This window comes from Balaenoptera ricei, chromosome 14 (genome assembly GCF_028023285.1).
Source record: "Balaenoptera ricei isolate mBalRic1 chromosome 14, mBalRic1.hap2, whole genome shotgun sequence".
Taxonomy (NCBI): Eukaryota; Metazoa; Chordata; class Mammalia; order Artiodactyla; family Balaenopteridae; genus Balaenoptera; species Balaenoptera ricei.
The window spans coordinates 3,541,278-3,568,724 of NC_082652.1; the positions used below are offsets into that span (position 1 = coordinate 3,541,278).

Consider the following 27,447-nt stretch of genomic DNA (forward strand, 5'->3'; position numbering starts at 1 on the left):
CTGAGCTCTGCGCAGCGGGGCTGCCGGCCGGGCGGGCGGCTGGCGTGCGGTGGGGCGCATGGCGGGCGCGGGCGACGAGCGGACGCCGCTGCTGGGCGCGCGGCGGGCGGCGTTCGAGGGCCGGCGCGTGGCGTGCGCGGCCGTGCTGCTGACGGAGCTGCTGGAGCGCGCCGCCTTCTACGGCGTCACGGCCAACCTGGTGCTGTTCCTCAACGGCACGGCGTTCGGCTGGGAGGGCGCGCAGGCCAGCCAGGCGCTGCTGCTCTTCATGGGCCTCACCTACCTGGTGTCGCCGTTCGGGGGCTGGCTCGCCGACGCGCGGCTCGGCCGGGCGCGCGCCATCCTGCTCAGCCTGGCGCTCTACCTGCTCGGCACGCTGGCCTTCCCGCTGCTGGCCGCGCCCGCCACGCGCACGGCGCTCTGCGGGGCCCCCCGCCCCACGCGCGTCCGCAACTGCTCGGCAACGCCGTGTGCCGACGCGCCCGCCCGCTACTGCGCGCCCGCAGCGCTGTCCGCGCTCGCGCTCGTGGGCCTGGGCGTGGGCGCCGTCAAGGCCAACATCACGCCCTTCGGCGCCGACCAGGTGAGGGCCGCGCAGGTGCGGGGCGAGGGGGCGGGGTCGCCCGCGGGCCGGGAAACCCAAATACCGCGGGGGACCGCGCAGGGTGGGCGCTGGCGCGCGGGGGCTGCAGACCGAGGGGCCTCCTTCCTTTAGGAGGGGACCTTTAGGAGTTGGGGGGGGAGCTTTGGGAGTTGAGACCTGGGGGAGAGCAGAGGAGTTTCTGGACTGGTTCGCCGCAAGTGCAAAGGCCCTGGGGCCAGAAGAGAGGGACGCTACAGCTACCGTGGCAGTCGTGTTGCAGTACAGAACACATCAGTGTACCAAGTCTACACGTACTGTACGCCTTAAACTTACGGAAGGTTATGCGACAAGTATGTTTCAAACAAAAGAAGAAGTGGGAACAGGGGTGGCAGGCAGGTGCTTCGTGATGTGAAGCTTTGTAAAGAGTTTGAGGTCTGTTTTGAATACAGTAGGGAGCCTTTTTTGGGGTTTGAGCAGGGGGTAATGTGATCTGATTTGTTTCTTAAAAATTCAGTTTCTGTAGGGCGTGGGCCTGGCAGCTGCGGCCTGCCAGCCAAATCTGGTCTATTTCCTGTTTTTGGAGGGCCCACAAGCTAAGAATAAGACTGGTACTTAGGTTTTTGAACGATAGGAAAAAAGTAAAAAGAATATTTTTGTGGCAAATGAAAATGATAGGAAACTCAAATTTCAGCTTCTACACGTAAAGTTTTATTGGAACACAGCCCTGCACCTTCCTGGTCACATATGCTGTGGCTGCTTTCACAATATGGTAGAATCAAGTAGTTGTGACAGACTGAACGTCACTTAAAATTTAAACTATTTACACCCTGCCCCTTCACAGAAAAAGTTTGCGGACGTCGGCTGTAGAGACTAGGTTGTATGGGAAGTGCTGACAGCAGACAGATCAGGCAGGAGTCTGTTTCACTGGCCAGGTGAGAGGTTAGAGATTTGCAGTAGGACGGGGCAGTGGACATGGAGTGAAGTGGTGGATTCAGGATAAGTTATGGAGGTAGAGGGGCCGGGATTGCTGGCGGATCTTATGCAAGCAACAGGGAAGATAACTCCTGGGGTTTTGCGCTGAGTAGCCATGTGATTGTGAACATTTACGGAGGGCTTACTGTGCAGCAGGCCCTGTGCCGAGTACTCTGTCAGTTCACAGGACTCCTCTGCTGTTACCGTGCCCATTTTACAGATGAGCAAACTGGGGCTTGAGAGGTAAATCATTTGCCCAGTGATACAGAGCTAGTACATGACTGAGCCAGGGTGCAAGAGCCTGGCCTCTGAATCTGAACTTTAATCACACCTGTGAAAGGCGACGCCTTATAATGTTGGAAATAATAGTTGCCTAATGTCCTGAATTCTTCACTTCCTTCTCTGCACCATGGAATGTGCTTTCCATACTTGAACTCATTTGAACCTCATGTGAATCTTATACCCATGTTTTAAATGAGGAAATGGAGGTGCAAAAAGATTTATTTCTTTTGTTGTCCTATAGGTAGAGAGTGGTCAGGCCAGGGTTTAGGTGCAGGTCTGATTTCTTAATGTGTCCTTTAACTGAGATGGGCATTCTGTGACGGTGGCTTTGGCCTAGGGGGTGCTGGCAGCTCACGGGCCAACCACGAAGGCACAGGACTGGGAGTTACCCTTCTTTAAAGACCAGGCCACAGGACTAAAGTGCGCCCTGAGTGTTCAGGTTATGCCCCTTACTGTACCGAGTGCTCTTCCTATGCAATCTTATCTAACACCTTGCAACAATTTATATCCCTAATTGTCCCTGTTTTACAGTAAACGGAGGCTTAGGCGGTCTGACCTACCCAGGTCCACAGCAAGTGAGTGGAGGAGCTGGGTTTAAACCCGGAAAGTCTGACTTAAAAATTCCTGCTCTCCAGTAGATAATAGACGAGGGATTAACATTCCTGAAAAGAATGAGTGGTTCTGTAGAGGTTCTCTAGAAGACACGACAGAATTTGCGCTCTTTTGATGTGTAATTAGATGTGGACCTTAAAAAGAAACGTTCTCTTCTGCCAGAGAACTGACCTCATCTTCTCTAACGGGACACTGCCATGGAAAAAGGAGAACCACTCTATATTTGAGTATATCAGAGAGACTTGACAGCCAAACACGACATGTGCTTCGTAATTGGAGCCCAGCTTCTCTAAAAGCCATTTATTGGGACGATTGTGATAACTTGATTATAGACCACATATTAGATAAAGTTGCATTGGTGTTAATTTTCTTAGGTGTGTTAATGGTTTGTGTTTATGTAGAAGAATGGCCTTATTTTTAGGAGATTCATGATGAAATCTTTGGCGTGAAATGATGATGCTGTAACTTACTTTTAAATGGTTCAGCCAAAAGAGTATTTCATATATATACAGAAAAAAGGAACTAAGGCTGTAAATGAAGGCTATAGAAGTGTATGCTTTACTATTCTTTCAACTTTTCTGTATGTTTAAAAATGTTTTTACTAAAAAGTTAAGGGGATGTCCATCAGCTGATGGGTGGATAAAGCACGTGTGGTCTCTCCATACAGTGAAGTATCCTTCAGCAGTAAGAAGGGGTGAAGTACTTGCTTCAACGTGGATGAACCTGGAAAACATCATGCCGCTGAAAGATGCCAGGCACAGAACACGGCATGTTATATGATTCCATTTATGTGAAACGTCCAGAATAGACAGATCCATAAAGATGAGGAGGCGCGTGGTTGCCAGGAGTCAGGAGAGGGGAAAGGGAAGCTACTGTAAAAGGAGGTTTCTTGCTGGTGCGACAAGAAATGTGGAATTGGATAGAGGTGATGGTTGCACATCTGTGAATAGACTGAAAACCACTGAGTGGTACATTTCAACAGGGTGAATTTTTTATTATGAGAATTGTATCTCAGTGAAAAAAAACATGTAAAAGGAAAATGTTAGAACCCCTCAGCCAAGGTGCTTGCTCTGTGCCAGGTGCTGGCTGGTCTTTGAAGGGGATTTGAGAGGCGTCCCCCAGAGGTGCCGCGGCTTGCGGCATCTCAGTTCCCAGACCAGGGATTGAACCCGGGCCACGACAGTGAAAGCGCCGAATCCTAACCACTAGGCCACCAGGGAATCCTAACCACTAGGCTACCAGGGAACTCCCAGGATTTCTTTTCTTTAACTGAAGTATAGTTGATTTACAGTGTTGTGTTAGTTTCATGTGTACAGCAAAGTGACTCAGTTATACATTTATATACGTTCTTTTTCAGATTCTCTTCCTTTATAGGTTATACAAGATATTGAATATAGTTCCCTATGCTACACAGTAAGACCTTGTTGGTTATTTTATATATAGTAGTGTGTTACCTGTTAATCCCAAGTTCCCAATTTATCCCTCCCCCAGCTCTCCCCTTTGGTAACCATAAGATTGTTTTCTATGTGAGTCTGTTTTGGAAATAAGTTCATTTGTGTCATATTTTAGATTCCACATGCAAGTGATATCATGGTATTTGTCTTTCTCTGTCTGACTTACTTTGCTTAGTATGATCATCTCTAGGTCCATCCATATTGCTGCAAATGGCACTACTTCATTCTTTTTTATGGCTGAGCAATACTTTGAAGGTGCCTTTATGCTTCTCTATCACTGATGCCTTTGTCTGCGATACAGGGCCTCTAGGAAAGCCTCTGAGTGAGAGATGAATGGGGACATGCTGTGCAGCCCTGAGAAGGAGGCCTTAGCTGACTTTTGAAGGAACATGTACACCAGAGTCCGGGGTGATGCTGATGTAAATCACGTCCGCCCTGTCTTTTCCCCCGAGTGATTAACCTTCCTCAGAGGTCACAGTCATTCTTAATGGATGGCTCCTGTAGTTGAAAGAGTGAACTGAAAGAACTCTTTTTTACAGACAAAGAGAGCAAAGATACATTTTTTCTAGAGGGAGAAAAAAAGTTGCGCTGTTGTGTGTTTAAAGGAATTTTTCCAAATCAGCCGAGTGCCTGACTCCCTCCCCAGGGTCCTGTTCCTTTAGCTGCACTTCTCTGAGTTGGCCGCGGCGGTGTCTTTTGACCGGTCATATGATGGTGCTGTTTACCGTTGCTCGGGTGGGGCGGGAGGCAGGTGTACGGTGACGTAACGTGACCCACATGAAGTGCGGGTGTCAGTCCAGGGCACGGAGGCATGTGACCTGCGGTTTATAGGGGCCGGCTTCCCATTTGTTCAAGAAAAATCACTGCTATGTGGTTATTTAGGGTCTAGTGATAGGCTTAGGTTCCTGAAGTAATTTTAGTGAATTACACTTGGAAGTTCAAATAAGTCGACTGCCAAGTTGGCCAGGATGTGTGCCGTGCCAGTGTAGATACTGGGAAGGGCCGAGATGTAGTTCAGTTAATACGTATATTGTCTGCTTTTTTTTTTTTTTTTTAGTTTTTACAAAATTAATTTATTTTTGGCTGCGTTGGGTCTTCGTTGCTGCGCGCAGGCTTCCTCTAGCTGCGGCGAGCCGGGGCTCCTCTTCGTTGCGGTGCGCGGGCTTCTCATTGCGGTGGCTTCTTTTGTCGTGGAGCACGGGCTCTAGGCGCGCGGGCTCAGTAGTTGTGGCGCACGGGCTCAGTAGTTGTGGCTCGTGGGCTCTAGAGCGCAGGCTCAGTAGTTGTGGCGCACGGGCTTAGTTGCTCCGCGGCATGTGGGATCTTCCCGGACCAGGGCTCGAACCCGTGTCCCCTGCGTTGGCTGGCGGATTCTCAAGCACTGCGCCACCAGGGAAGCCCCTGCATTAACTTTAGATATTATGTTTACTGGCCCCCTTTTAAGCTTGCCCTCCACTCTAATTACTTGTTTTTATATCTTTAGTTACATTTTCTCTGTAACCATGTCTGCTTACAGTTTTTTCTTCCCTCTGGTCTGTTTCCAGGATAGCATGAATATTTGAGTCCATTTTAGTGACATTTAAACGCACTGTGGGGACTTCCTGGCGGTCCAGTGGTTAGGACTCCGCGCTTCCACTGCCGGGGGGCCCGGGTTCGATCCCTCATCGGGGTAGTAAGATCCTGTAAGCTGCATGGCGCAGCCAAAACAATAAGAAAATAAACGCGTTGTGTTCTCATGGAGAGCTGTCTGTCTTAGAAATGTAAGACATCCTCCGTACAGATCATTTATTCAGTAATCATGCCAGCATTTGGTCTAGGACCTCTGTTCACTTCTGACGTGGGTGGGAGTCAAGTTTAAGCTCCTCCTCCTCCTGCGGTTTATTTAAAACTCAGATTTTCAGTTTGAGACGGTGGTTACCAGATAGTTACTTCAAGCATATTATTTGTTATCACAATATCCATGTTTAATCATTTTGGATTAACTTTTTTTGGAGGGACAAGCGATTTTGACTGTATATTTACGTCCGTAGTTTGATCTTAAAAAGTAGAGGTTAAAGTGTCATGTTGCATAATATGAGGGCTGAAAACGTGGTTTCTGTGCGTCACAACTGGTTGTTTAGGCCCCCACTGAAAACCTCCTCTCTCACTTAGGAAAGGAGATTGCTCTGTGGATCAGAATTCGGATCTGTTACTGGACCAGGAATTGTCCCGCCTTTTCGTAACCTGTAACTTAAGGACGAGACAACAGAAGTTCCCAAGACAGCAACACCTGACAGTCTTTGTACACGATCCAGCGTCAGCCTCTAGCTAATAAAGTTTGTTTAAACATTCTGTGAGGTGAAACTGGCTAAGAATGACTCTGGCTGGCGCAGAGCACATTCCCGTGGTGTCCACGCAGATGTGAGAAGCCATCCTCAGGGAGGGACGTCACGGGGTGCCCACCCCACACGGACTGTCCCCGCCAGGACGGGCTCTGGCTGGGCAGGTCTTGGGGAGAGTGCGCGCCTAGAACTTGCTTGTGTTACCTGGTGCTTGTGTTTGTCTGCGTTCAGGAAATCAGTGATTTTTGCGCCTCCCAGGGATCTCTGTCCTTAGCAGAACTTCTCCTGATTCCAGTGAGAGGCTTCCTGGTCTAAAAACAGCATGCGGTTTTAGTTTGTCTGTAATTTTCCCCTTGTTCCAGATTTATCAAGGCGTGGAGCTATATGGCTGTGAGTAGAAGTCCTCTGGAAAGTTGTTTAAAATGCAGACTCCTGGGCCCCAGCCCCAGAGATGGTGAGTGGGCAGTCCTGGAACGTGGGTCCTGTGAGTCTGTGTTTTTAAGGAGCAAGCCAGGCGTTTCCAAAGCAGGTGGTCCACGGGAGACACTTGGAGAAACTCTCTAGGATTTGTTGGATTTAAGTATAGTTAAGAGAAACACTACCCAGAATCTGTAGTAATTAAAAGCGTAAGATACATTTTTTTGGTCAGGGGACCCTCAGTTGTATCTGTAAACACCATTTTGATTGATTGGCTGCATTTCTGGTTTTTTTGGCTGCATCTTAGTTCCCCGAACAGGGGTCGAACCTGGGCCCGGGCAGCGAAAGTGCAGAGTCCTAACCACTGGACCGCCAGGGAATTCCCATGTGCTGCATTTCTTAAAGGCTGTGAGGACAACAGTAATTGATATGAAGATATAGTAATATATGAAAACATCGTATATGTTTTTCGTCCTTGAGGATGATCACACGTTTTTAAGTCTCTTTCCTCCCGGTTATTTTAGGTTAAAGATCGCGGTCCAGAAGCCACGAGAAGATTTTTTAATTGGTTTTATTGGAGCATTAACCTGGGAGCGATCGTTTCTCTGGGGGGCATTGCCTACATTCAGCAGAACGTGAGCTTTGTCACCGGCTACATCATCCCCGCTGTCTGCATCGGAGTGGCTTTCGTGGTCTTCCTCTGCGGCCAGACCTTCTTCATCACCAAGCCGCCTGATGGCAGCGCCTTCACTGACGTGTTCAGGATCCTGGTGTATTCGTGCTGCCCCCAAAAGCGAATCAGGGAACGCAGTCCTAGTGGGTGAGCACTTTATTCTCATCACAGGCTCAGTTTTCCACGTGACTTACCAACCGTCATAAGTAAAGTGCTGGCTTTTGTCTGTCCTGTGCTCACCGTGGAGGGGGACACGGGGCTGAGGTTGAAATGTCTCACACCAGCTCCAGGAGGCGGGTGTGAGGTACTTCTGTCTCCATCTTAAAGACAGACCAGCGGCCTCCCTTCTGGGCTCGTGCTTTTCATTTCTAACCTGCACGTTGACCCTCCTCTCACTGCTGATGTGAGATGGAGGCTCCCGACGACGTAGTCGTGTAAGGTGATAAAGACAGAACCTTGCCGAGGGCATCGAAGAGCCAGTGTACTACTCGATGCACTCCTTTGAGTGAGAAACCAAGCAGTCGCTTACTTGGTCGCTGCCTGTCTGTGCTCCTTAAGCAGGAAGCTGCGGCGCAGGTCAGCGTGGCCCGTCCCCCAGGGGTCACTGCAGCCGCTCTTTGAGAAGGGCAGGAGAGCAGAACTGAGATGCAGGTAGGGTGACTCCATCATCCCCTTTGCAGGGCACTTCCCGGGTTTAGCGCTGTTTGCCCACGACCTGAGGTCTTAAAGCGCAAAGTCCCGGGTCCCGGGGAGTCCTGGGCAAACTGTGGCGGAAGGTCACTCACCCTAGATGCAGATTAATGAAGAAAAGTCCAGAACTTAGCTCAAAAAGAGACCTCAGAATTTTTTTGTTGTTACTTTTTGATGTATAAGTTACATGGAGTAAAATACGTCCCTTTTACCTGTACAGTTGTGGGAATTGTGACAGATTCCATCGTGTAACCAGAATGCAGTCAGGATACAGAGTATGTCCATCCCCCCAGAAAGGTCCCCAGGACCCTTTGGAGTTGAGCCTCTCGGAATATTTTGATCAAGGCAGGTGTTGAGATGGGCGCTCAGTCCCTGAGCCAGAGGTTGACATTCTGCAGGAACCTTCTTTCTGCAGGCCGACCCCGCGTCTGTCTGCCTCCTCATGGCTTGTCTGCGTGTGTCTAATTTATGTCCCTGGAGCCATAACAGCTGTCTGACGTTCCTCCCACGTGGTAGATCTGAAGCTGTACCAAAGCAGCTCTGTGGCCCTGCCCCTTCGCTCCAGGCTAAAGGTCTCTAGCTGCTTCAGCTGTCCCCGTGCGGAATTCCGGCACATCTAACCATCCCAGTGCCCTGGAATTCTAGTGGGTCGGTGTGGCATTCAGACTCATAATTCAGAACCGCAGCTGGTGGGACCACACTGAAGAATTTGTAGCAGTTGAAGCCTCATTGCCTCAGCAGCAAGCAGTAGTGCTTTACCGGGGCCTCATTTTAATTAGGCAGAAGCAGGGTTTCAGATCCTGGATGTTTAGGCTACGGATTGAATGCCATCAGCAAAACATATCGTTAAATTTTCAGTGTGTCTGTGTGGGTGGTACCTGGTAGAGAGTTCTGCGAGAGAACACCATTGCTTTGTGGACACTTGGGTTTTCATGCACACATGGCGTGGTGAAGTCAAGTTGGACTTAGGAATCTGTTTTCCCTTTAGGTTGGTTTTTGAAGTCTTAGAAAAGGACCAGCTTGCAGAAAAGTTGGTGGTCTAGAGACTTCTCCAGCTGTGCTCTCCTTATGCACAGATTAGGGCTGTACGACCTTGGGCAGGTTAATGACCTTGTAAAGCCGTCTTTTCCTTCTTGTGCGGTGGGAAAGGCCCCCTCTCATAGGGTCAGTGCGAGGCCTCAGTAAGCTAGTGAGAGCCCGGTTAACGGTAGCTAGCTGATGAGGGCGCTTTCGTGGGAGGTCACATCGTCACGTTATCGTCATCGCCAGGAGCGTCGCCCCTTCCCCTCTCGGCTCTTCCGTCGCCGAAGAGCTGGTGGCTTCCCTGCGAGCCTCCCTCCCGGTCACACTGGTGTAACAGTAAAGCAGCTCGGGCTTGTAACAAAGTCGGTGTGGTCGTCAAGTCTTGACATTTGATAAATGACCTAATTTAAAATCCAAACAGTCCGGCACAGTAATTTTTTCAAGTGCTCACCCAGGGATGCAGCCGATGTAGTTGTCATCAGCTTCGGATGAAACTGCGGGCCTTCCCCAACACAGTGGGGCTGGTGGCCGGTGTGACAGCGCTGGGGATGAGGTCAGCCACCTGTCAGACGGTGAGGGGCGCTCCTACCGTATCTCCTAGTCTCAAGAAAAGGATGGTGGCCACAGTCTCACTCTGGCTAGGAAGTCCTTCTGCCAGCTGTGTCCATGTGTCCCAGTGTTGAGGAATAATCTAGGTAGCTGTATTGGGTGGGGACGGTTAGTAGGTAACAGAATGGAGTTTAAGCAAATTCAGCACAGCAAGCTGGTTTCCTACCTCCAAACTTAATTTGTTACCGAATAATTGATTTCTGGGGGTGGAAGAAAACTAATTCCTTCATTTTATTTCCCAAAGTGAAGGCATTGGAGTCTTTCAGCAATCTTCTAAACACAGTCTGTTTGATTCATGTAAGATGTCTCATGGAGGGCCATTCCCGGAAGATAAAGTGGAAGATGTGAAAGCTCTTGTCAAGATTGTCCCCGTTTTCTTGGCTTTGATACCTTACTGGACAGTGTATTTTCAAGTGAGTGGTGACATTCAGGTTTAAATTTCCTCTATCTCCCCGTGAACACTACCCCGGCACTCGTTTTGGCCATCCCTGAAGTGCGCAGGGTTCCTGGCTTTCTTTGTCATGAGTCTTCAGGATCTTGGAATCTTGTTTTTAGTTACGGACTCATTTTTGCTGATTGAAATGTTTTGAAAACCTTAAAACGAAGCTAAGAATGGGGATGCTTCTGTTTTTCCAGACCCCGCCTTTTAATATGGTTTCTCATTGGGATAATGGTTACTTCTTTTTCAAAGTTCATCTCCAGACGACTTTTATGGTGACCAAGTAATTGACCCGTGTTTTCAAACCTGAGCGTTGCACGTCTCAGCACAGTGTAGTGTGGGGGAGGGCGCACGCTGCGAGTGAGTGACAGCCGTGCTCGTGTAATGACAGCTGCTTTTTACACCCAGATGCAGACAACGTATGTTTTACAAAGTCTTCATTTGAAGATTCCAGAAATTTCCAGTATTACAACCAATCCTCATACGGTGAGAACAGTTGAAATGATCTGAAAATTGTCTTTGGGGGTTTACGTGACAAATGGCTTTCTTCTACCAATGGTAGATACTTTGTAATGACAGCAGTTAGCTTGAACCAAAAGCATTCCTATTGAAATGGAATTTTTACTTATTTCTGAGATTGTTTCCCATTGGTTATGTCCTTTGCTAGATTAAGTTGACTCCTGACGTTAATATTTCACCTGATTCTTCTTTCCCCCGAGAAAGCACAGAAGAACAAATGCAAATCCCTTTAGAAATGGAAGCCTTTTCTCAGTACCAGTGTCTTGAGACGGGCTATTTTCCTAGGAGGTTATACTTTGTACAAATGAACTATTCTTGAAATAAGCTTTTCCCATTTAGGTGTTAGTTGTCAAACGAGTGACTGCCGACACTGCAGAAAAATAAGCAGGTGTCTCCTGTGTCTCCCGCTTGCAGTTTCCGGCAGCCTGGCTGACCATGTTCGATGCTGTGCTCATCCTCCTGTTAATCCCCTTGAAAGACAAACTGGTGGATCCCATCTTGAGAAGAAATGGGCTGCTCCCATCGTCCTTGAAAAGGATCGCGGTGGGCATGTTCTTTGTGATGTGCTCGGCCTTCGCAGCAGGTGAGAAGCCGTTTCCGGCTCCGGTTGTGGGTGATGCGGAAGGTGGCCACACGCCGCGTGGCACTCAGGAAGTGTGTGTACTTCAAAAGAGGACACATACGGGTTATTCCAAACCTGCGTGGTGTTCACTTTCTAGTTTTTCATTTATGAAGCGTAAGATTTGTTTCCTAAGGATTTGTCTGTTGTCTGTTGTTTTTAGAACTGTAACGGGTGAAACGCTCTGGAAAGTGACTTGTGGGTTGAATCAAAGGCGGCTTGTTGGCTCCTAGTGACTTAGATTTCAGATGACTGTTAACTGCTGGGTAGATGAAATGTCATAAATTAGAGGTGCTAAATAATCCTCAGAGCTATGGTTCTTAACGTCAGGTCCATTAATCAGCTCCATATGCCCTGAACCCTTTGCACTTTTAAATGTAAAATTTCACGTACATCTTCCTGGAGCGAAAGGTTTTTTTGTTTTGTTTTGTTTTGTTTTTAAATCAAATACAGGTTTGTAACCAGCCTCCATCCTCCAGAAAAAAAGAAAGAGGTTAGAACTAATGCCTGAGTATTCTCTCACCTTTTGGGGGCTCCATTCTGTTTGCGTAATTCTTAGATTCTGAAGTATAAGCTGACATATCGTGTGCTGATAAAACTGAGGTATTGCTGACTTTCTCACCTTGCCTTGGAGCTCTTCCTTCATTAATACTTGAAAATGATTGAACCGTGAAATAGCTGAGTTACATAACAAGACAAGCAAAGCTGCTGTTCCTGAGTCACCCTTATATCATCTCTGTTATGAGGAACGTAATGGTGAGCACGGCTGAGATGGAATTTAATGTTCCCCGACAGCGCTTCACAGCGGCCTCATCCACTCTCGCCAGGGCGAACGTGGCTCTCAGTATAGGCCTAGTAGCTACTGATACAGTACTCAGTAGATTTGAAGAAATGAGTCCCTAGGCTTAAGACTTCTAGATTCCAGACGCTGGGACATCTTAGGGGACAGTTATGTTCTTTCTTAATCAAATAGGTAGTTAAAGGGAGGGCGTGTCTGAATGACGTTTCTGCTGTGTGATTCGTTTCTCTTCCAGTGCTGTGCACATGGGGAAGTAAAAGCCAGAGCAAACGAGAGCTGGATTACAGCGGGGCTCTGATTGCAGGTCTCGTGCCGTAGAATCCGTGACGGGCAGAGCCGCTGTGCCGGGGTGGTGCCCTGAGTGCCTGCCGTGGGCCCGGCTTCTTCCTGGGCCGGGGAGCCCCCCTCTCTGTGCCCCGACCAACCGGTCACACCCCTTGGAAAGGAGTCCTTGTCCTCTGCGTGTGGGAAAGAGGAGGTTGCCGGTTCCCCAGGCATTTTCTAGCAGACTCCAGCTTTGGTTCCTCTAATAACCATCTCGTCTTCCAGTTTCATTTATGGCTGAGTAGCTTCTCCGGGCTGCCCTGAGAACCCCGGGGGCTTCCCGGTGGTTTCTTTGCCTGTTCACGTGGGAAACGACAGCAGACGGGTGACTGTTGTCCAGCGGGGCAGGCAGTGCTGTCTTAAAAGCGCGGGCCGTGCAGGCAGTTCACTTCCTGCTCAGCAGGTCGGGCTGCGGTCAGGTGGCCACGGGCGCCTGCGGAGAGGCAGGTGCTCTGCACCGTGTGACCACGACCGCTCTGAACTTCAGCATCTGAATTGATCACTTAACACGCGGAAGACCGCTGAGGCTGGTGTCCTAAAGAGGCTCTCTTTGCTGAGTGGCTAGATGTTGGGAAGGAGCTTAGTGGTCACTGGTTTAAAGAGTTTAAATACCTGGCAACTGGACTTAAGCACAATTTATTAAATTTAATGTAAGCAGTAACCGGTGTTAACGTGCCGTTTCATTTCCAGCTCCAGAGAATATTATTTAATTGGAACATTAATGACCTTTGAATAGAGACCTGAAATCATTGCAGCAAACTAAAGTTTTAATAGAAAAGTGACTATTTTGCCTTTTAAGTTACTACATTCAACCATAATAAATCAGGATCTTCCGTTTAGTACCATCCCTGCCGGTAATAATTCTTTCTTCAAATTTTCTTAGATGAGAATCAAGCATGTCCAAGGGGTTTCTTCTAGTCTGCTTGAGAAAAAAAGAAGTGTGTTAATTTGTCATATTTCCTTTCCCCTTAAAAATTGTGTGTGTGCTTAATTTACTAACATCATAGATGCTCACTGGAGAAAAGGAAACCTTAGAAACATAAAGGAGAAAATAAAAATCAACTGTAATTTCCCCAGAGATGCTCATTCCTGGGATGGTGTGTATCTGTCTAATCCTGTTTGTGTGTCTCTGCATACATATACACACACCTTCTGTGTTTGCGAAAATGAGATCCTGATGTGTAAGCAGATTTGAGCCTGATGAAGGAAAACTAAGTGTAAGGAAACCGTAAAAGTGTAATAAAAGCTATGCTTGTTACTATTGGGGGGTAGAAAAATCCCCCAAATACAGATGAGCCATCTCCCCCCATTTCCCTCCTCCTCCTCCTCCTTTTCCTTCTCTCTCTCTCTCTCTCTCTCTCTCTGTCACATACACACAGATTTAAGCACTCATAATTCCACCCCCCAAGGAAATCCTCTACCACCATTCTGCAAGTGCATGGGAAAAATTATGTATGATGTGATGTGTGTGTGTTTATACTTCCTTTGTCACCTGCTTTAAAAAAAAAAAACCTAAAATATCCTTCCGTGTCAAACATTCACGTGCAGTCCTTTGTTGTTGGGTGTTTAGGTAATCACTGCAGTGAAATTGCTTTACTTCTTGACTCCCTGGAAGTGTAATCACTGCATCCTTGTTTGATGTGTGTACATGACAGAGTTACCTTCCGTCTTCCCAGGCTGGCGGTACCCATCTGTGTGCCTCACGGTCTGCTCTTCCTCTCAGCTGTGCCGTGGAAGCCCTGTCACCACAGCGGTTTTTAGGCAGGAGTTGGTGCCCGGGCTTCAGGGCGTGAGAGCAGCCTGGAGTGGAGACAGAATCATCTGAGGGCCTTTTTCTGGGTCATAGCTTTCGTTAGGAAGGAGTTCAGAACCACTGGTCCACAGCACTTTTTTAAAAGCTGTTATCCTAGAGTCAATCCACGGTCGTTACAAATACGTAGATAAAAGTGCAAGGATACCTAAATTCACCCCTGATCCCACCATCCAGTGATGACACCTACACCTGTGTTTATATCTTCCTAGAATATTTTATTACAGCTAAATTGTTCTTTTTTAAACAACAGAAATGGAACAAACTATTCACACTTTATAAGCTATTTTTGTATACTATATATAATACATACCATTTTTCCAAGTCAATTACAAATTTAAATTATGGTTTTTGACAACGACATCATATTCCATTTTGGGCCGTACTATCAGTTTTTAAAACCAGTCCTCTTATTAAACATGATGGTTGATTCCAGTCTGTCCTTACTTGAAGCAGTGCTGTGTGTACACCCTGACACGTCTGCACACGTGTGCCCATGTCGCATGAAAGGGCCAGAGCCGCGTGCCGATGCGAGTCTGATCTCACCGTGCCCTTGTCACACTGATGATTGTGTTCTGTTCATCTTCTCTTATCTGAAGGGTAATAGCATAGCATTGTATATCTTTAATGTGTACTATGAGTGATCTTAAGACTTCTTCCCAAAATGTGTCAGACATTCTATTCTGTGTACAGTTCGTGTGTTGTGAACAGTTTTCTAGTGGGTTTTTCTTGTAATAGAGTGTAGATTGTCACTACTCAGAATTTTATCTCATTTTATGAATTTTTTTTTCCCATTTTTTTTCATTTTCCCTTTAATTTTGTTTATGACATCTTGTGAAGTCTTATATGCTTCTTCATTTAGGTCCTATACATTTTATGTTAAGTTTATTCCTAACTGCTTTTATGTATTTTGGTTTCTCACCTAGGAGATTTTTTAAAATTCTGAGTTTCAGTGAATTATTTTCAGACGGTCGCTCGTCTTGAAATTAACATAGTTTCTTTTCCTGCCTTCTTTATAAAAAGAAGGTATTTATTTATTTGTTTATTCAGGCCTCACCGCACGGCTTGTGGGACCTTAGTTCCCTGACCAGGGATTGAACCCAGGCCTGGGCAGTGAGAGCGCTGAGTTCTAACCCCTGGACCACCAGGGAGTCCCGTTTTCCTGCCTTCCTGCCACGCCTCCCCATGTCTCTCCTTGTTTGGCAGGGTGGCCCGGCCTTGTCTAAGGCTGCTGGTGGTGATGGGCGCCCCCCCTGTGTCCCTGACTTCGCTGAGAGCACCTCACCTCCTCACCGTGGAAAGTTTACTCTCGCCTCTTAGTCTGCATACGGACTCCTGACGATGTTAAATATCTAAGCTTTATTTCAAGTTTGTGTTTTTGGCAGAAATGAATGTTGAGTTTCTCTCAAATATCTTAGTTTGGTTTTCAGGAGGATCGCATGCCCTCCTTACTCCACCCCACCTCCCTGCCTTTGGCTGCTCATGTTTTTTATTTATTTTAACATCTGGTATTTAACTGTTCCTGAATTTCTAAAATACACCTTGTTTGTTAAAAGGTCTGATTGGAATCTGCTAATTCCAATCTGCTCAATAATCTGCTTTTATTGAGCGACTGTGCGTCTCTGTCTAACCAACATCAGTCTGGTTTGGTGTCAGGGTTATACAGCTTCATAAAAGGTGTTGGTAAACTCCCTATTTCTTTTCTTTTTTTAAAGAATAAATTTATTTATTTATTTTTGGCTGTGTTGGGTCTTCGTTGCCATGCGTGGGCTTTCTGTAGTTGCAACGAGCGGGGACTACTCTTCATTGTGGTGCGCGGGCTTCTCACTGCGGTGGCTTCTCTTGTTGTGGAGCACGGGCTCTAGGCGCACGGGCTTCAGTAGTTGTGGCACTTGGGCTCAGTAGTTGTGGCTCGTGGGCTCTAGGTGCATGGGCTTCAGTAGTTGTGGCTCGCAGCCTCTAGAGCGCAGGCTCAGTAGTTGTGGCACGTGGACTCAGTAGTTGTGGCTCACGGGCTCTACAGCGCAGGCTCAGTAGTTGTGGCCCATGGGCTTAGTTGCTCCGCGGCATGTGGGATCTTCCCGGACCAGGGCTGAAACCTGTGTCCCCTGCATTGGCAGGTGGATTCTTAACCACTGTGCCACCAGGGAAGTCCAAACTCCCTATTTCTGAAGGCAGGGAGTATTTTAACAGGATGAGAATTATCTGTCTGCTTCCAGGAAGTTCCACGTCTTTGCCTAGAAAATCATATGAGTTACATCCTCTCTGAAAGGAAATAAAACTTTTCTACCTTTTTCTCAGTTTTGTACAGATCTTGTTTTTTCTTGAATCACTTAAGCTTTTTATTTTTTTTAAGGTCTCTAGTAAATCATTTATTGAGTTTTAGAAAAATTGTTAGAGTGGAGATAAAAATAATGTTTTAAATAAATCTGTTGTGTTTCCTTCCTCGTGTCTAGTTTCCCTTTTTTATGTGCTCTTTTTTTGTTAGGCTTGCCAAGACTGTATTTTATAATTTTTCCTTAGACGTCTGTCTTGAATTTATCATTTGATTGTTTTTATGTTTTCTAAGTGAAGAATTTAAGATATTAATTTCTATTACCTTTGGTTTGTTTTGTGGGGTTTTTTTTTTCTCATTTCTTGAGTTAAATTCTTCACGTCTATTTGTTTTTTCTTGCTTAACAGTAAAAACCACATAATGGCATGAATTGGCCTGTTACTGTTGCTTTACCAAGGTCTCTTGCGCTTTGATTTGTTGTAATGTGTTTTTTCTTCCTACGAATATTGAAACTATGGTTTTTATTTTCTTTTTGGTCCAAGAGTAATTTTAGAGAAGTTTTTTCATTTCATAATATTGATGCTTTTGTTTATCCATTTGTTAATGAAAAAGCTTTAATTGAGGAGTTGGGAAAGATCCTGGCTTTATAATTCTGTACCGTGGACTTCAAGGCTTCCGTTTTGGCCAGTGTTACTTTCTAAAAACGTTCGTGGGGTGCTGCATAGGATGGCTCGCAGGTTGTCCTACCGTCCGCTGAGTGGGTCGGATCCTTGTAGCAGGAGCCCTGAAGTCCAGTGCCGCCAGGGGCCTGGGATCACGGCGACGGCCCGTGTGCAGCGATGCTGTGGTCTGGGCGGGGTCTGGTGAACGCGGCAGCGCAGGCCCGTTGGAACGGAGCCCCGCGAGGGCACGGGTGTTAAGTGTCCCTAAACTTCGGGACCTGGGTCTGCCCTTGGGTCTCCGATGCCGCCAGTTGCCCGGCAGAGCCTCACCTTTCCACCTGCTCGCTCTGGTGAGGACCGGCAGGGCTCGTGTGTCTCGGAGCCTCGCTGCACTCCTAGCAGATGACGGCGTTTCGCTCACCAAGGTCTGTGGCTTGCGTCGTCCCTGGGGAGGGCACGCGCCGTCCTCGGGCAGTAGCGCTGTGGTGGGGGGCGCACCCGGGGACCCTCAGGCCCGGCGGAAGCCCAGCTCACACCCCGACGGTCGCTGAGACCAGCGCCCCTGTCTCTGCCCGGCTGCCGGCTCCGGCTTGCTTCTCCCGGGCTCGCGGCGAGCGTGGACGAGGTGGCGCCCGGGTGCAGGGCCGTGTGCCTGACCTTCGGCGTGTTCTCCTGATGCCCGCGCGCTGCGGTTGGCACGCCTCCCTTCTCGGTGGCTCTGCTCGGCCGCTCCCTCACGCAGACCTCTGCCGCTTTACGCTTCAGTTCCTGCCTCGCCCGCAGCGTTGGGTTTTCTTTTGTTTTGACCTGATGTGAGTCCGTGTCTTTAACTGAAGAATTTGGCCCGTCGATGGCTCTGCCGGCTCTCCCAGCATCTGCCCTTATGTCGGCCGTGCCCGTGCTCCTGGCCCCGTCCCGTGCTCCTGGTCCCGTCCGTCAGGAGCTCTGCCGGCCTCTCTCCCGGCTGCGCAGCCCGTTGTCTGGAGGGCTCGCGCTCTCCCTCGGCCTCTGTTCTCTGCGCTGCCTGGCCGGCCGGCCCACCAAAGAGGAGCTTCAGTGATTTCTCACGTCCTTGCCTCTTGGGCCTCGACCCTCGTTATTTGTGTCCCCCTTGCCAGCGCCCCTTCGTTTCCGTTACCCGTTCACCCCCAGTCCTCACGGAGTCATGCTTTCCTAACTAGTAAGAGCGCAGAGCAGATCCCGTCCGACAGTTTACTTCCGTTCTCTGCCAGGCCTTGCAGAAGTGCTAGATCCGTGTATCGTCCCCACCAGTACTGCCCCAACACGCGCACACACACAAACACACACACACACACGCACAGAGACACACACACAGACACACGTGCACACAGACACAGGCACACACATGCAGAGACACGCACACATACATACAGACACACGTGCACGCACAGACACACGCACAGAGACATGCACACGCACAGAGACAGCCGCACACGTGCGCACACACACACACAGAGATGCACCCACACAGAGACACACAGACACGCACGCACACAGACACACACGCACTGTCTTAAGCCTCTCTTGCCTTTCCTGTGGAGGACAAGAGTCTTCTCCAGCTTCAGTATCCATTCCCCTAAAACAGGCTGAGTGGGTGCTTCCCTCTCTGCTCTTGGATTGGACGGAGCCCTTCCAGCCAGAGGGTCAGTGGCCAACACGGTGCAGTGATCTTCCGGTCTCAGGGCAGCGGCCCCGGGCTGGCTGGAGCTCGGCCCAACCCGAGGAAGCCCACAGTGCTTTATCCTGTGCGTTGAAGGCGCTCCAGCCGGGCTGGCACCACAGCCCCCTTGGTGCTGCCCGCTGCCCTGCCAGGGAGCAGAGCTGTCCCTGTGGACGGGGCCCCTGATGCCACCACCAGCGTCCTGAGAACCGCCGGGCCGAGCCGCACGCGCCCCTTTCCAGAGCAGCAAGCGCTCTGCACGCCTGGGCCCGCTCTGTGTTTCTCCGTCGCAGGACGGGTGTGAAGGTCGACTCACCTCTGGGAGGTCTCTCTTCCCCTTGGCCCTTTGATGTGTTTTCTCTTTGTTTGGACATTTCATTTGAGATGTGTTGTGGGCTGCAGATTCCAAAGTTTGTCTTTCATCTGGTCAGTCATACCCTGGTCCTTTCTCATGCTCAGGTTTTTTTTTGGTTTTTTTTAATTGATTGATTGATTGATTGCTATGTTGGGTCTTCGTTTCTGTGCGAGGGCTTTCTCTAGTTGCGGCAAGTGGGGGCCACTCTTCATCGCGGTGCGCGGGCCTCTCACTATCGCGGCCTCTCTTGTTGCGGAGCACAGGCTCCAGACGCGCAGGCTCAGTAGTTGTGGCTCACGGGCCCAGTTGCTCCGCGGCATGTGGGATCTTCCCAGACCAGGGCTCGAACCTGTGTCCCCTGCATTAGCAGGCAGATTCTCAACCACTGCGCCACCAGGGAAGCCCCCATGCTCAGGTTTTAAAAGGAATATTTTTAATATATTCCGTGGTCCTCTACCCAGACTCCTGTCCTTCCTCATACGGTTTTAAATTCGTATATTTTTACATATACATTAGATATTATGGCCCGTTATTTCATTTGCAATTAGAACCCTTTAAAAACAAAACCTAGCGACATCTTTACCTTAAGAAATTGGTCCTACACGTTGTTGTTTTAAGCGTTATTTTGACCTGCTTATCTTTTGTTTTGTGGAGAGTCGCTGTTTCTGATCTTGCTTATTTTCCCATGTCTTTCTGCCCCGCGAGACAGATGACCGATGATCCAGTGAGGTCTTGGTGCTGCTGAGGGCAGAGGGTGGTTCGAAAAGTCCGGGCTACAGTCGTCCCCCTTATCCCTGGTTTTGCTTTCCGTGACTTCAGTGACCCCACGGTCAACAGTGGTCTGAAAATACCCACAGTACAGTGAGATATTTAGAGAGAGGGGAGACACCTTCACGTAACTTTTATTCCTGTATATTGTTATAATTGTTCTATTTTATTATTAGTTACTGTTGTTAATCTCTTACTGTGCCTGATTTATAGATTAAACTTTATCAGAGGTATGTGTGTGCAGGAAAAAACATAGTATATGTAGGATGTGGAACTGTCCTGGGTTTCAGGCATAAGGGGGGACGACTCTACTTTGCTGATAAGGTTAAGCCCGTCTACACAAGGAAACTGGCATTAGTAGTAGTAGTGGTAGTTGTAATAGTGATGACGATCAGTGAATCAGCTTAAATCCCTTCTCTTGAAGGGAAAAACATCTCCAAATTTATTACCTTCTGGTAAGTAAATAGCACGATTAATCTTTTTATTGCAGGACTGTTTAGGTTTCCCCTGCTCCTCCTTTTAAAAGAAATAAAAGGTGTTTAGGTGAGCAATCCAGAGATGGGAGGATTGCGTTAACCATGTGGAACACTGGTTTTATGAGGCACCACAGAGCGTCCCCATGAAGTATGGATTACGTGACCTCTGTTTTTTAGTAACCTACCTCGGAAGCTGCAAGTAGGGAGATTCCTGAGGTCGGGGGGTTCTGGGGGAAGCTATGTCGTTGGGCATTATCCTTTCATGTATTTCTCAGAATCATCAACAGACATCTTGTACCAAGCATCTAGTTTTTGAGTTTAATTGCAAATGTTAATGAATAAATGCTCATAACCTACTTATGAATTGTAGGAATTTTGGAAAGCAAACGGCTGGACCTCGTGAAGGAGAAGACCATTAACCAGACCATTGGAAATGTCGTTTACTATGCTGCGGATTTGCCAATCTGGTGGCAGGTCCCTCAGTACGTGCTGATTGGCGTCAGTGAAATATTTGCGAGCATCGCAGGTGAGGTTTCCTTCCTGTCGGGGTGTCCGCGTCCAATCCTGTCGCAGCACGATGCAGCCCGCGCTGTTTCCTTCTTTGTTGGGCTGCGTCGAGATAGAAACAGCACAGTGCTTGGTGGGTGCTGGCGGGCACTTGTGGTGCAGAATGTGAATTGGTGAGGAAAGAGCAGTGCTACGGCTGAGGCTCTCCTTTCTTGGTGTAAAAGGATCCCCGAGACACCAACGTGCAGTTCACCTGCCGTAGAGGGTCCGCAGGAGAGAGGCTAGAAGAAGGAAGACCCCCCGTAGGAGCTGCCTGGCACCTGCTAGTAACCGAGCCCTGCAGGCCTGCCGCCCCGGCCGGGCCTCGGGGGTCCCTCGCTGCCTGGCGCTCAGTGTCTTCGTTCAGATTTATAAGGAAGCAAACCTAGTTTGTAAAACCTGTTCTCACAGGCCTCTCTTCCCTATTGGTGAGATCACGTGGTGACATGTGGACAAGTAAATCCTGTGCAGGCCTGTTCCCAGCTGCTGCGAGCGAGGGAAGGAGAAAATGAGTGACGCCCAGAGCGGTGGGGCTGGGAGGGCGGCGGTTCTCACCTCTCCTGCCTCCTGCAGAGCTCACGCAGGCTGGCTGATGAACTTGTGGAGGGAATAAGTTGCACGGGGTGGCCCTTCCTTTAGAGCACGGTGCAAGTCTCCATGTCTACTTATTACAGCGGTGATTCGGTTTACAGATGCACCTGCTGAAACTGTTCTCAAATTCCTTGCCTTTCAGATAGAATTCCTGAGTAGATTTCCCCATTTTAGTGTAAGTACTTTGTGTGCAAACTCCCGTTAGTTAAGAATGTAGGCAAATTTTGCTTCTTCAGACTCTTTCCATGAGGAATGAGAAATTCCAAGAGCTGACAAGTCAAATGCTGCCTTCAGGGGTGAGGGCGGGAGGTGACTGGCCACCTCCCGGAGTCTCTAGGGGCTGTGACCGCAGGAGGCGAGCAGCCAGCCCGGTGCGGTCTCAGAGCCACGCCCCACAGCCCGGGGGTCCGAGGGCAGCGGCGCGGGCACCCCGCTCCTCTCCCCAGACGCCCTCCTTTTCTTCCCCAGGCCTGGAATTCGCGTACTCGGCCGCCCCCAAGTCCATGCAGAGCGCCATCATGGGCCTGTTCTTCTTCTTCTCTGGCGTCGGGTCCTTCGTGGGCTCGGGACTGTTGGCGCTGGTGTCCCTCAAGGCCATCGGGTGGATGAGCAGCCACACGGACTTCGGTGAGGCCCCCCTCGCGGCCCCGCTCCCCGTCGTAGGCAGTGACCAGCGCCCCCGGCCTGCCCCCTGCGCCCCGTCAGACCGCCCGCCTCCCCTCGTTTACCCACGTCCCTGGTGGTCTCCTGGGCGCGGGTGGGCCTCTCCTGCCCCAGGTCGGCCTCTCTCGGCGCGTCGGTGATGAGTAGACTGACCCTCCCACCTTCAGGTCCAGCACTAGTTTTATCTTAATATGAGGCCAATAAAATCTGTATCACAAACGTCCCTTCATTTATCGGGTTGGCCAGAAAGTTTGTTCGGTTTTAAGTAAAGCCACGTTTTTCATTTTCATGAAGAACTTTATTGAACAATGTATTCACTAACCTAACGAACTTTTTGGCCAACCCAGTATCTTATTTTCGTATTTTTTTTCTTTTCCTGATGGTACCTTTTAATTTCCTGCTGTTAAAAAAAAAAAGAGAGAGATAAGTTGCCTTGTTAAAAACAAGTATTACTCATTATCAATCATAATGGGATTTTACAGCTAATACCAGTAGGTGGCATCTTGAGCAAAATCACTCCCGAGAGATGAAAGCTTTGCTGTTTCCGTATTTATGATAGCCTTTAAACAGACCCAGGAGATGGAGGTGTGTTTCTTCTTTGTATGTTTTACCAGTAAAAACCACCATGTTGCTTTTCCTTGTATAGGCATGTGGCGTTTGCCGTCCCCTGTAGAAGGAGCGGCAGGTGTGATCCCAGATTTTGTGGCTTCTCTGTGCTCAGTACCTCCTGGGTACTGAGCCACTTGTAGGTTCTAAATCCCCTTGAAAATCGGGTGAAAGCGTAGAGGCTGTTCTCCAGAAATTGCAGAATTCCAAAAGCCCTCCCATGATTCAATTAAAATTCCCGTCTTGAGGGGGGCGTTTCGGCCCAGAGACCCCTGATGCAACTTCCAGAACCGGAGCCCCTGCCGCCCCCGGGCTCCATTGGTGATGTGTCCAGCTGGTGCGGCTGTGAGAGCCAATGGTGTGCGGGGCAGGCCCTCCTGGCTGTGCTGAGGAGGGGCTGTGCCCATTTCTCCTGCCCCTCGGAGGGTAAGTCCAGTTACACAGGGTTCTAGGAGTTCTCCTGCGCTCTTGCTGTCACGTAATCTGTTTTGTACGTGTGACAGACCTCCTTCAAAGAAAGACTTGTTATAGGGACCACACCTCGGTAGTTCTCAAGATATAGATTCTGTTTTTTTACTCTCACGTGTATCTTAAAGGATCGATTGGTTTTTGTCATTCTCATTGCTTTCCAGTGACTTAATCCATCCCCCCCCCCCCCACCGCCAGCCATTACTAATTGAATAACTGGTAGTTTACCTGTCACTCGTCCTTTACTTCTGACAGGTAATTTTAAAACTTTTCATTGTGAGGTTTATGTCCAGTATTGATGCACGTGGCACACGTGGCCAGATGCTGGACCTGGATTCTGTTTGCTGTGCTGTTTTCACGAGAGAGAAGCGCCCTGTCGTGTGTCCTGGATCAGCTGCCCTGTACACGAGTGCACGGTGGCCTCTGCTTGTCTTCCCTCAGTCCCTTCTGCCCGGAGCCCCGTGTCCAGTGACGTGAGAGGACGTGGCAGGTCGGCTCCCGCTCGTTAGGAGCAGGTGGCTGTCATGGGCGGTGGTTTGGAGAGAGACTGGGACAGGTGACACCTCCTCCCCCCGCCCCCCGGTCCTTGTTCCTGTCGGAGGAGCAGCAGGTGTGATCCCAGATTTCACGGCTTCTCTGCGTCCTGGGCTCTCCCCGCTCTGCCCTTCGGCAGGTCTGCCTGCATTAGGGCTCAGGCGGCAGTGGGGCTGGCTGAGCATTTCCTGACTGACACGGGGATAACTTCCTGCCAGGTTCCAGGGCCGCGTCTGAAGGAAGCGCCCCCAGGTTCTCACCTCGTTGTTTTCCGCTCTCCCTGTCCTCCCCAGGCCTGCTTGTCCTCATTATTAGAATTACTCAGATGGGGGTCACATCCGTACTGTGCAGGGCACTGGGCTCAAGTGCACGGCTTGGTGTGCATTTCATCCAGATCAGAATGCAGGACGCGGAAGGTTCCTTCCGTCCTTTCCGAGTTAAGCCCTCGGCCCCCAACAGGATGAACTCTGTTCTGACGTCGGCCCTGCTGAGTCCTGTGGCCTCTCTCGTCCTCTGCCGTGACCGTGGCCTTTCACTCAGCACTGAGTTCTCAGGGTCATCCCAGTGATTGGTTCTTTTGTTATTTCTGCGGAGTATCCGTCGTACGAATAAGTCAGAATTCATTTATCTGTTCTGCGTGTGGGTGTTCGTGGGGTCTCCAGTTTGAGGCTGTCACAAATAAAGCACCTGGGAATGTTCTTGTGCATATGTTTGGGGGACACATGAAGTTTGTTTATTGGGGCCCAGGAGTCTGATCAAATATGAAACACCCAAAATTTACCGTCTTTATATGCAGTTACCTTCCGTCTGTGAAGAGGCCCAAGGAAGTACAGGGTGATCACTTCTAGGTGGTGGACCCAGTTCTGAATACCCTTCCTAACACCAGACTGCGACCGGCCCTGGCAGGGAAAACACCGTGTGCAGTTTGCTCGGCCTGCCAGCTTTGAGCTTTGCAAGTTGTAAATGACTCTTTAGTTTGGGAAGATGGACGTTTCAGAGCTGGCGCTTAGAACGGCGTGATTGGTGTTGTGACGACAGCCTTGCTGCGGTGCCACCAACCAGCACTGCAGCGCTGGCGTCTGCAGACCAGGGTCCGGGGTGGACCGGGGTCTCCGTGACCAGGGCGGAGCCCGCTCGCAGCGAGGACCTAACCGCTGTCTCGGCTCTGTGACCCCTGCTGAATAAACAGCACGGTCAAGTAGAAACTCTCGTGTTACTGGATCTCCCCCCAAAGCAGTAAACTTACGAAATCGTTGTCTTCTACAGCCTGAAGGAGTGAGAATTCTTTAAAAACATGCGAGTGCTTATTATACAAACATGTGTATTATATCTGTTCATTAGTTCTGTTAAATACAAGCAGTGTTAAACATCTGATTTTAATGAGTATACGTTCAGGCAGAAAAAGGAAGCTCCAGAATAACCCAGCTTGACAGAGACCTTCAGAGGAGAGGAAGTCTGGCGTCTTAAATAAGCCAGTGGGAGATGCTTTTGAAGCCGGTCAGAGAGCACAGCCGCTTTCTTCCTAAGACGCCAGCATCCTCTAGAGGCGCTGCTGACGAAACGCCCCTCCCTGCTCCTCTGTTCGGCAGTGTGTGTCCGACCAGTGGCGTCAGCGGTCCACCGTTCCAGGGCTGTGGCGACGGCCGTCTGTTGGGAGCCGGGGTGGCACGCTGTGTGCGGCTCTGGTGTCCTTACACACAGCCCAGCGTCTCCACGCCGCGCGGCCGCTTCTCAGGGGACAGACGGCAGGTTTACAGCCCTGGTGGCCCCGGACCTACGTGTGGACTGGGGCTCCTAACGGGGCCCGTGAGGGGGAGGCGGCCGCGTGGCCCGGGTGCCGTTTCCACGTTTGACAGGCGGGAACCTGGGCCCCGAGACCCAGACGCCGGGGTCTGAGCCTCCCTGGTGGAGCGCCGCGGTCCGCGCCCCTAGCCTCCGCCGCCTCGGCACTGGTCGGGCACCGAGCAGAGCCTCGCACGTAGCGCGCCTCGCGTGGTGCTCGGGGCAGAGTCGGCCGTTAGGTGTGTCAGCTCTTAGGGTGAAAGCGGGCGCCTGTGTCTCAGCCTGCAGCCTGAAGTTTTTAAGGAGAAATGTGAAAAGCAAGCTGTGCGTCCCCCTGGCGCGTGGAGTGTGCGTCCAGCGTCTGTCCCAGCCTGTGACGGTGCTTTGTTTGAGGTCGGGTGATGACACGGGAGTCCAGCACTCAACACCTGACGTGACGTCCAGGCTGCGTCCTGGCCCGATGCGCGCACGGTCTTGGCACGTGTGCAGACTGTAGACCCAGGCGAGAAGGGCCATCCGCTGCAGGATCTGGCGTGGAGACCGTGGGGGCCTCCTCCTCATGTGGGGAGCAGGAGGCCCCAGCCCGGAGCCCGTGTTGAGACACAGCTGACTTCTCAGTGGCTTTGGAAACAAAGCACTTGTGTATTTTGAATTAGGGGTAGGATTCTTTTCTCTCTTTTTTTTCTTTTTTAATGACCACAGTTAAAAGTCACCCTGACCTTCGTAGGAACCAAGTTAAATACATAAAATCTTTTAAACTCTCTCTCTAAGTGCAGCTTCCGTGCTGCTTTTTCTTTTCTTTTCTCTAGGCAACATCAACGGCTGCTATTTGAACTATTACTTTTTTCTTCTGGCTGCTATTCAAGGAGCTACCCTCCTGCTCTTCCTTATTGTTTCCGTGAAATACGACCTGCAGCGGTCTAGAGCAAACGGCACGCCCGCCAGCAGGAGGACCTGATGCTCCTGCACCCCCGTCAGGTCTGTTGGACGGACAGATGGATGGACAGATCCGTGGGAAGGTGCTCTGGGGGCTCGGAGAGCACACAGCTGACTTCCCTAAAACTTGCATGGTGCTGGGGTTGGTTCCTTCTTTTCCCCCCGGCGGCCTAGGTAAGTGCCTTCCTGTGGTTGAGCCCTGCTAAAGGCCCCTGGTCACCCTGCAACTGGTTTGCCCTCTGACAGACACCTGCTGCCGCGGCGCAAAGTCTCGGGAGACGACGCCCGTGCTGGTTGGCTTCCCGGTGTGTCAAACAGACCTCGTCCTCTCCTTCCCACAGGACACGCTCTCGCTTTCTTCTCCTCTGATGAATAAACATCTGTTTGTGTTGAGGAAGGGGAGGGTTTGTTAAGAAATAGAAGTGTGGTCAGGTGCTGCCGAGGGTTTATAGGAGAGTCCCGTTGATGGTTTGTCTCCTGAGCCACAGGTCTTGCCCATGCGGGTCCTCGGCACAGGCGGCCGGTGGCTGTGTTCCGTCTGCCGCTTCACATAACGCCGAGCGCTTAAACCATCGCCATTGCTTTCTTATTGCTCTCTCCTTAGGAGCATGATGTTTCATTAAAAACTATTTAAGACCGTGTGTTCCGTCTCGACCTGCAGAGCAGCCTAACGCATGTTTTAAACCTTGCCTGGTCAGTCCTTGTGTACAGTTTCATTCTGGTACCGTCGAGACTAAAGACCCACCACGGTGGGTGGAAGGAAACCCCTCTTCTGAACAGCACTGGTGTGATTGGAGACGGTGGGGAGTGTTCACTGTGAACCGGAGCTGTCCGCAGTCACCGACTCTGGTTGTGTTGTACGCGACATGGGGGTTCTCATTTTGTCTAATAAACTGTTGTCTGTTTGTTGCTGTATTTTTGGTATAATTTTATTATAAAAAGCACCTCGAATATGAGA

The 27,447-nt window shown here is 49.8% G+C and overlaps 1 protein-coding gene across 1 annotated transcript; it reads left to right on the top strand.

The window, feature by feature from the left end:
• On the top strand, positions 1-27,447 carry SLC15A4 (solute carrier family 15 member 4). The gene is made up of 8 exons (XM_059894383.1): positions 1-583; positions 7,166-7,461; positions 9,881-10,049; positions 10,484-10,561; positions 11,009-11,177; positions 20,734-20,889; positions 21,969-22,127; positions 26,363-27,447. The coding sequence occupies exons 1-8, from the start codon at positions 59-61 to the stop codon at positions 26,509-26,511; spliced, it is 1,701 nt and encodes a 566-aa protein (XP_059750366.1). The 5' UTR covers positions 1-58; the 3' UTR covers positions 26,512-27,447.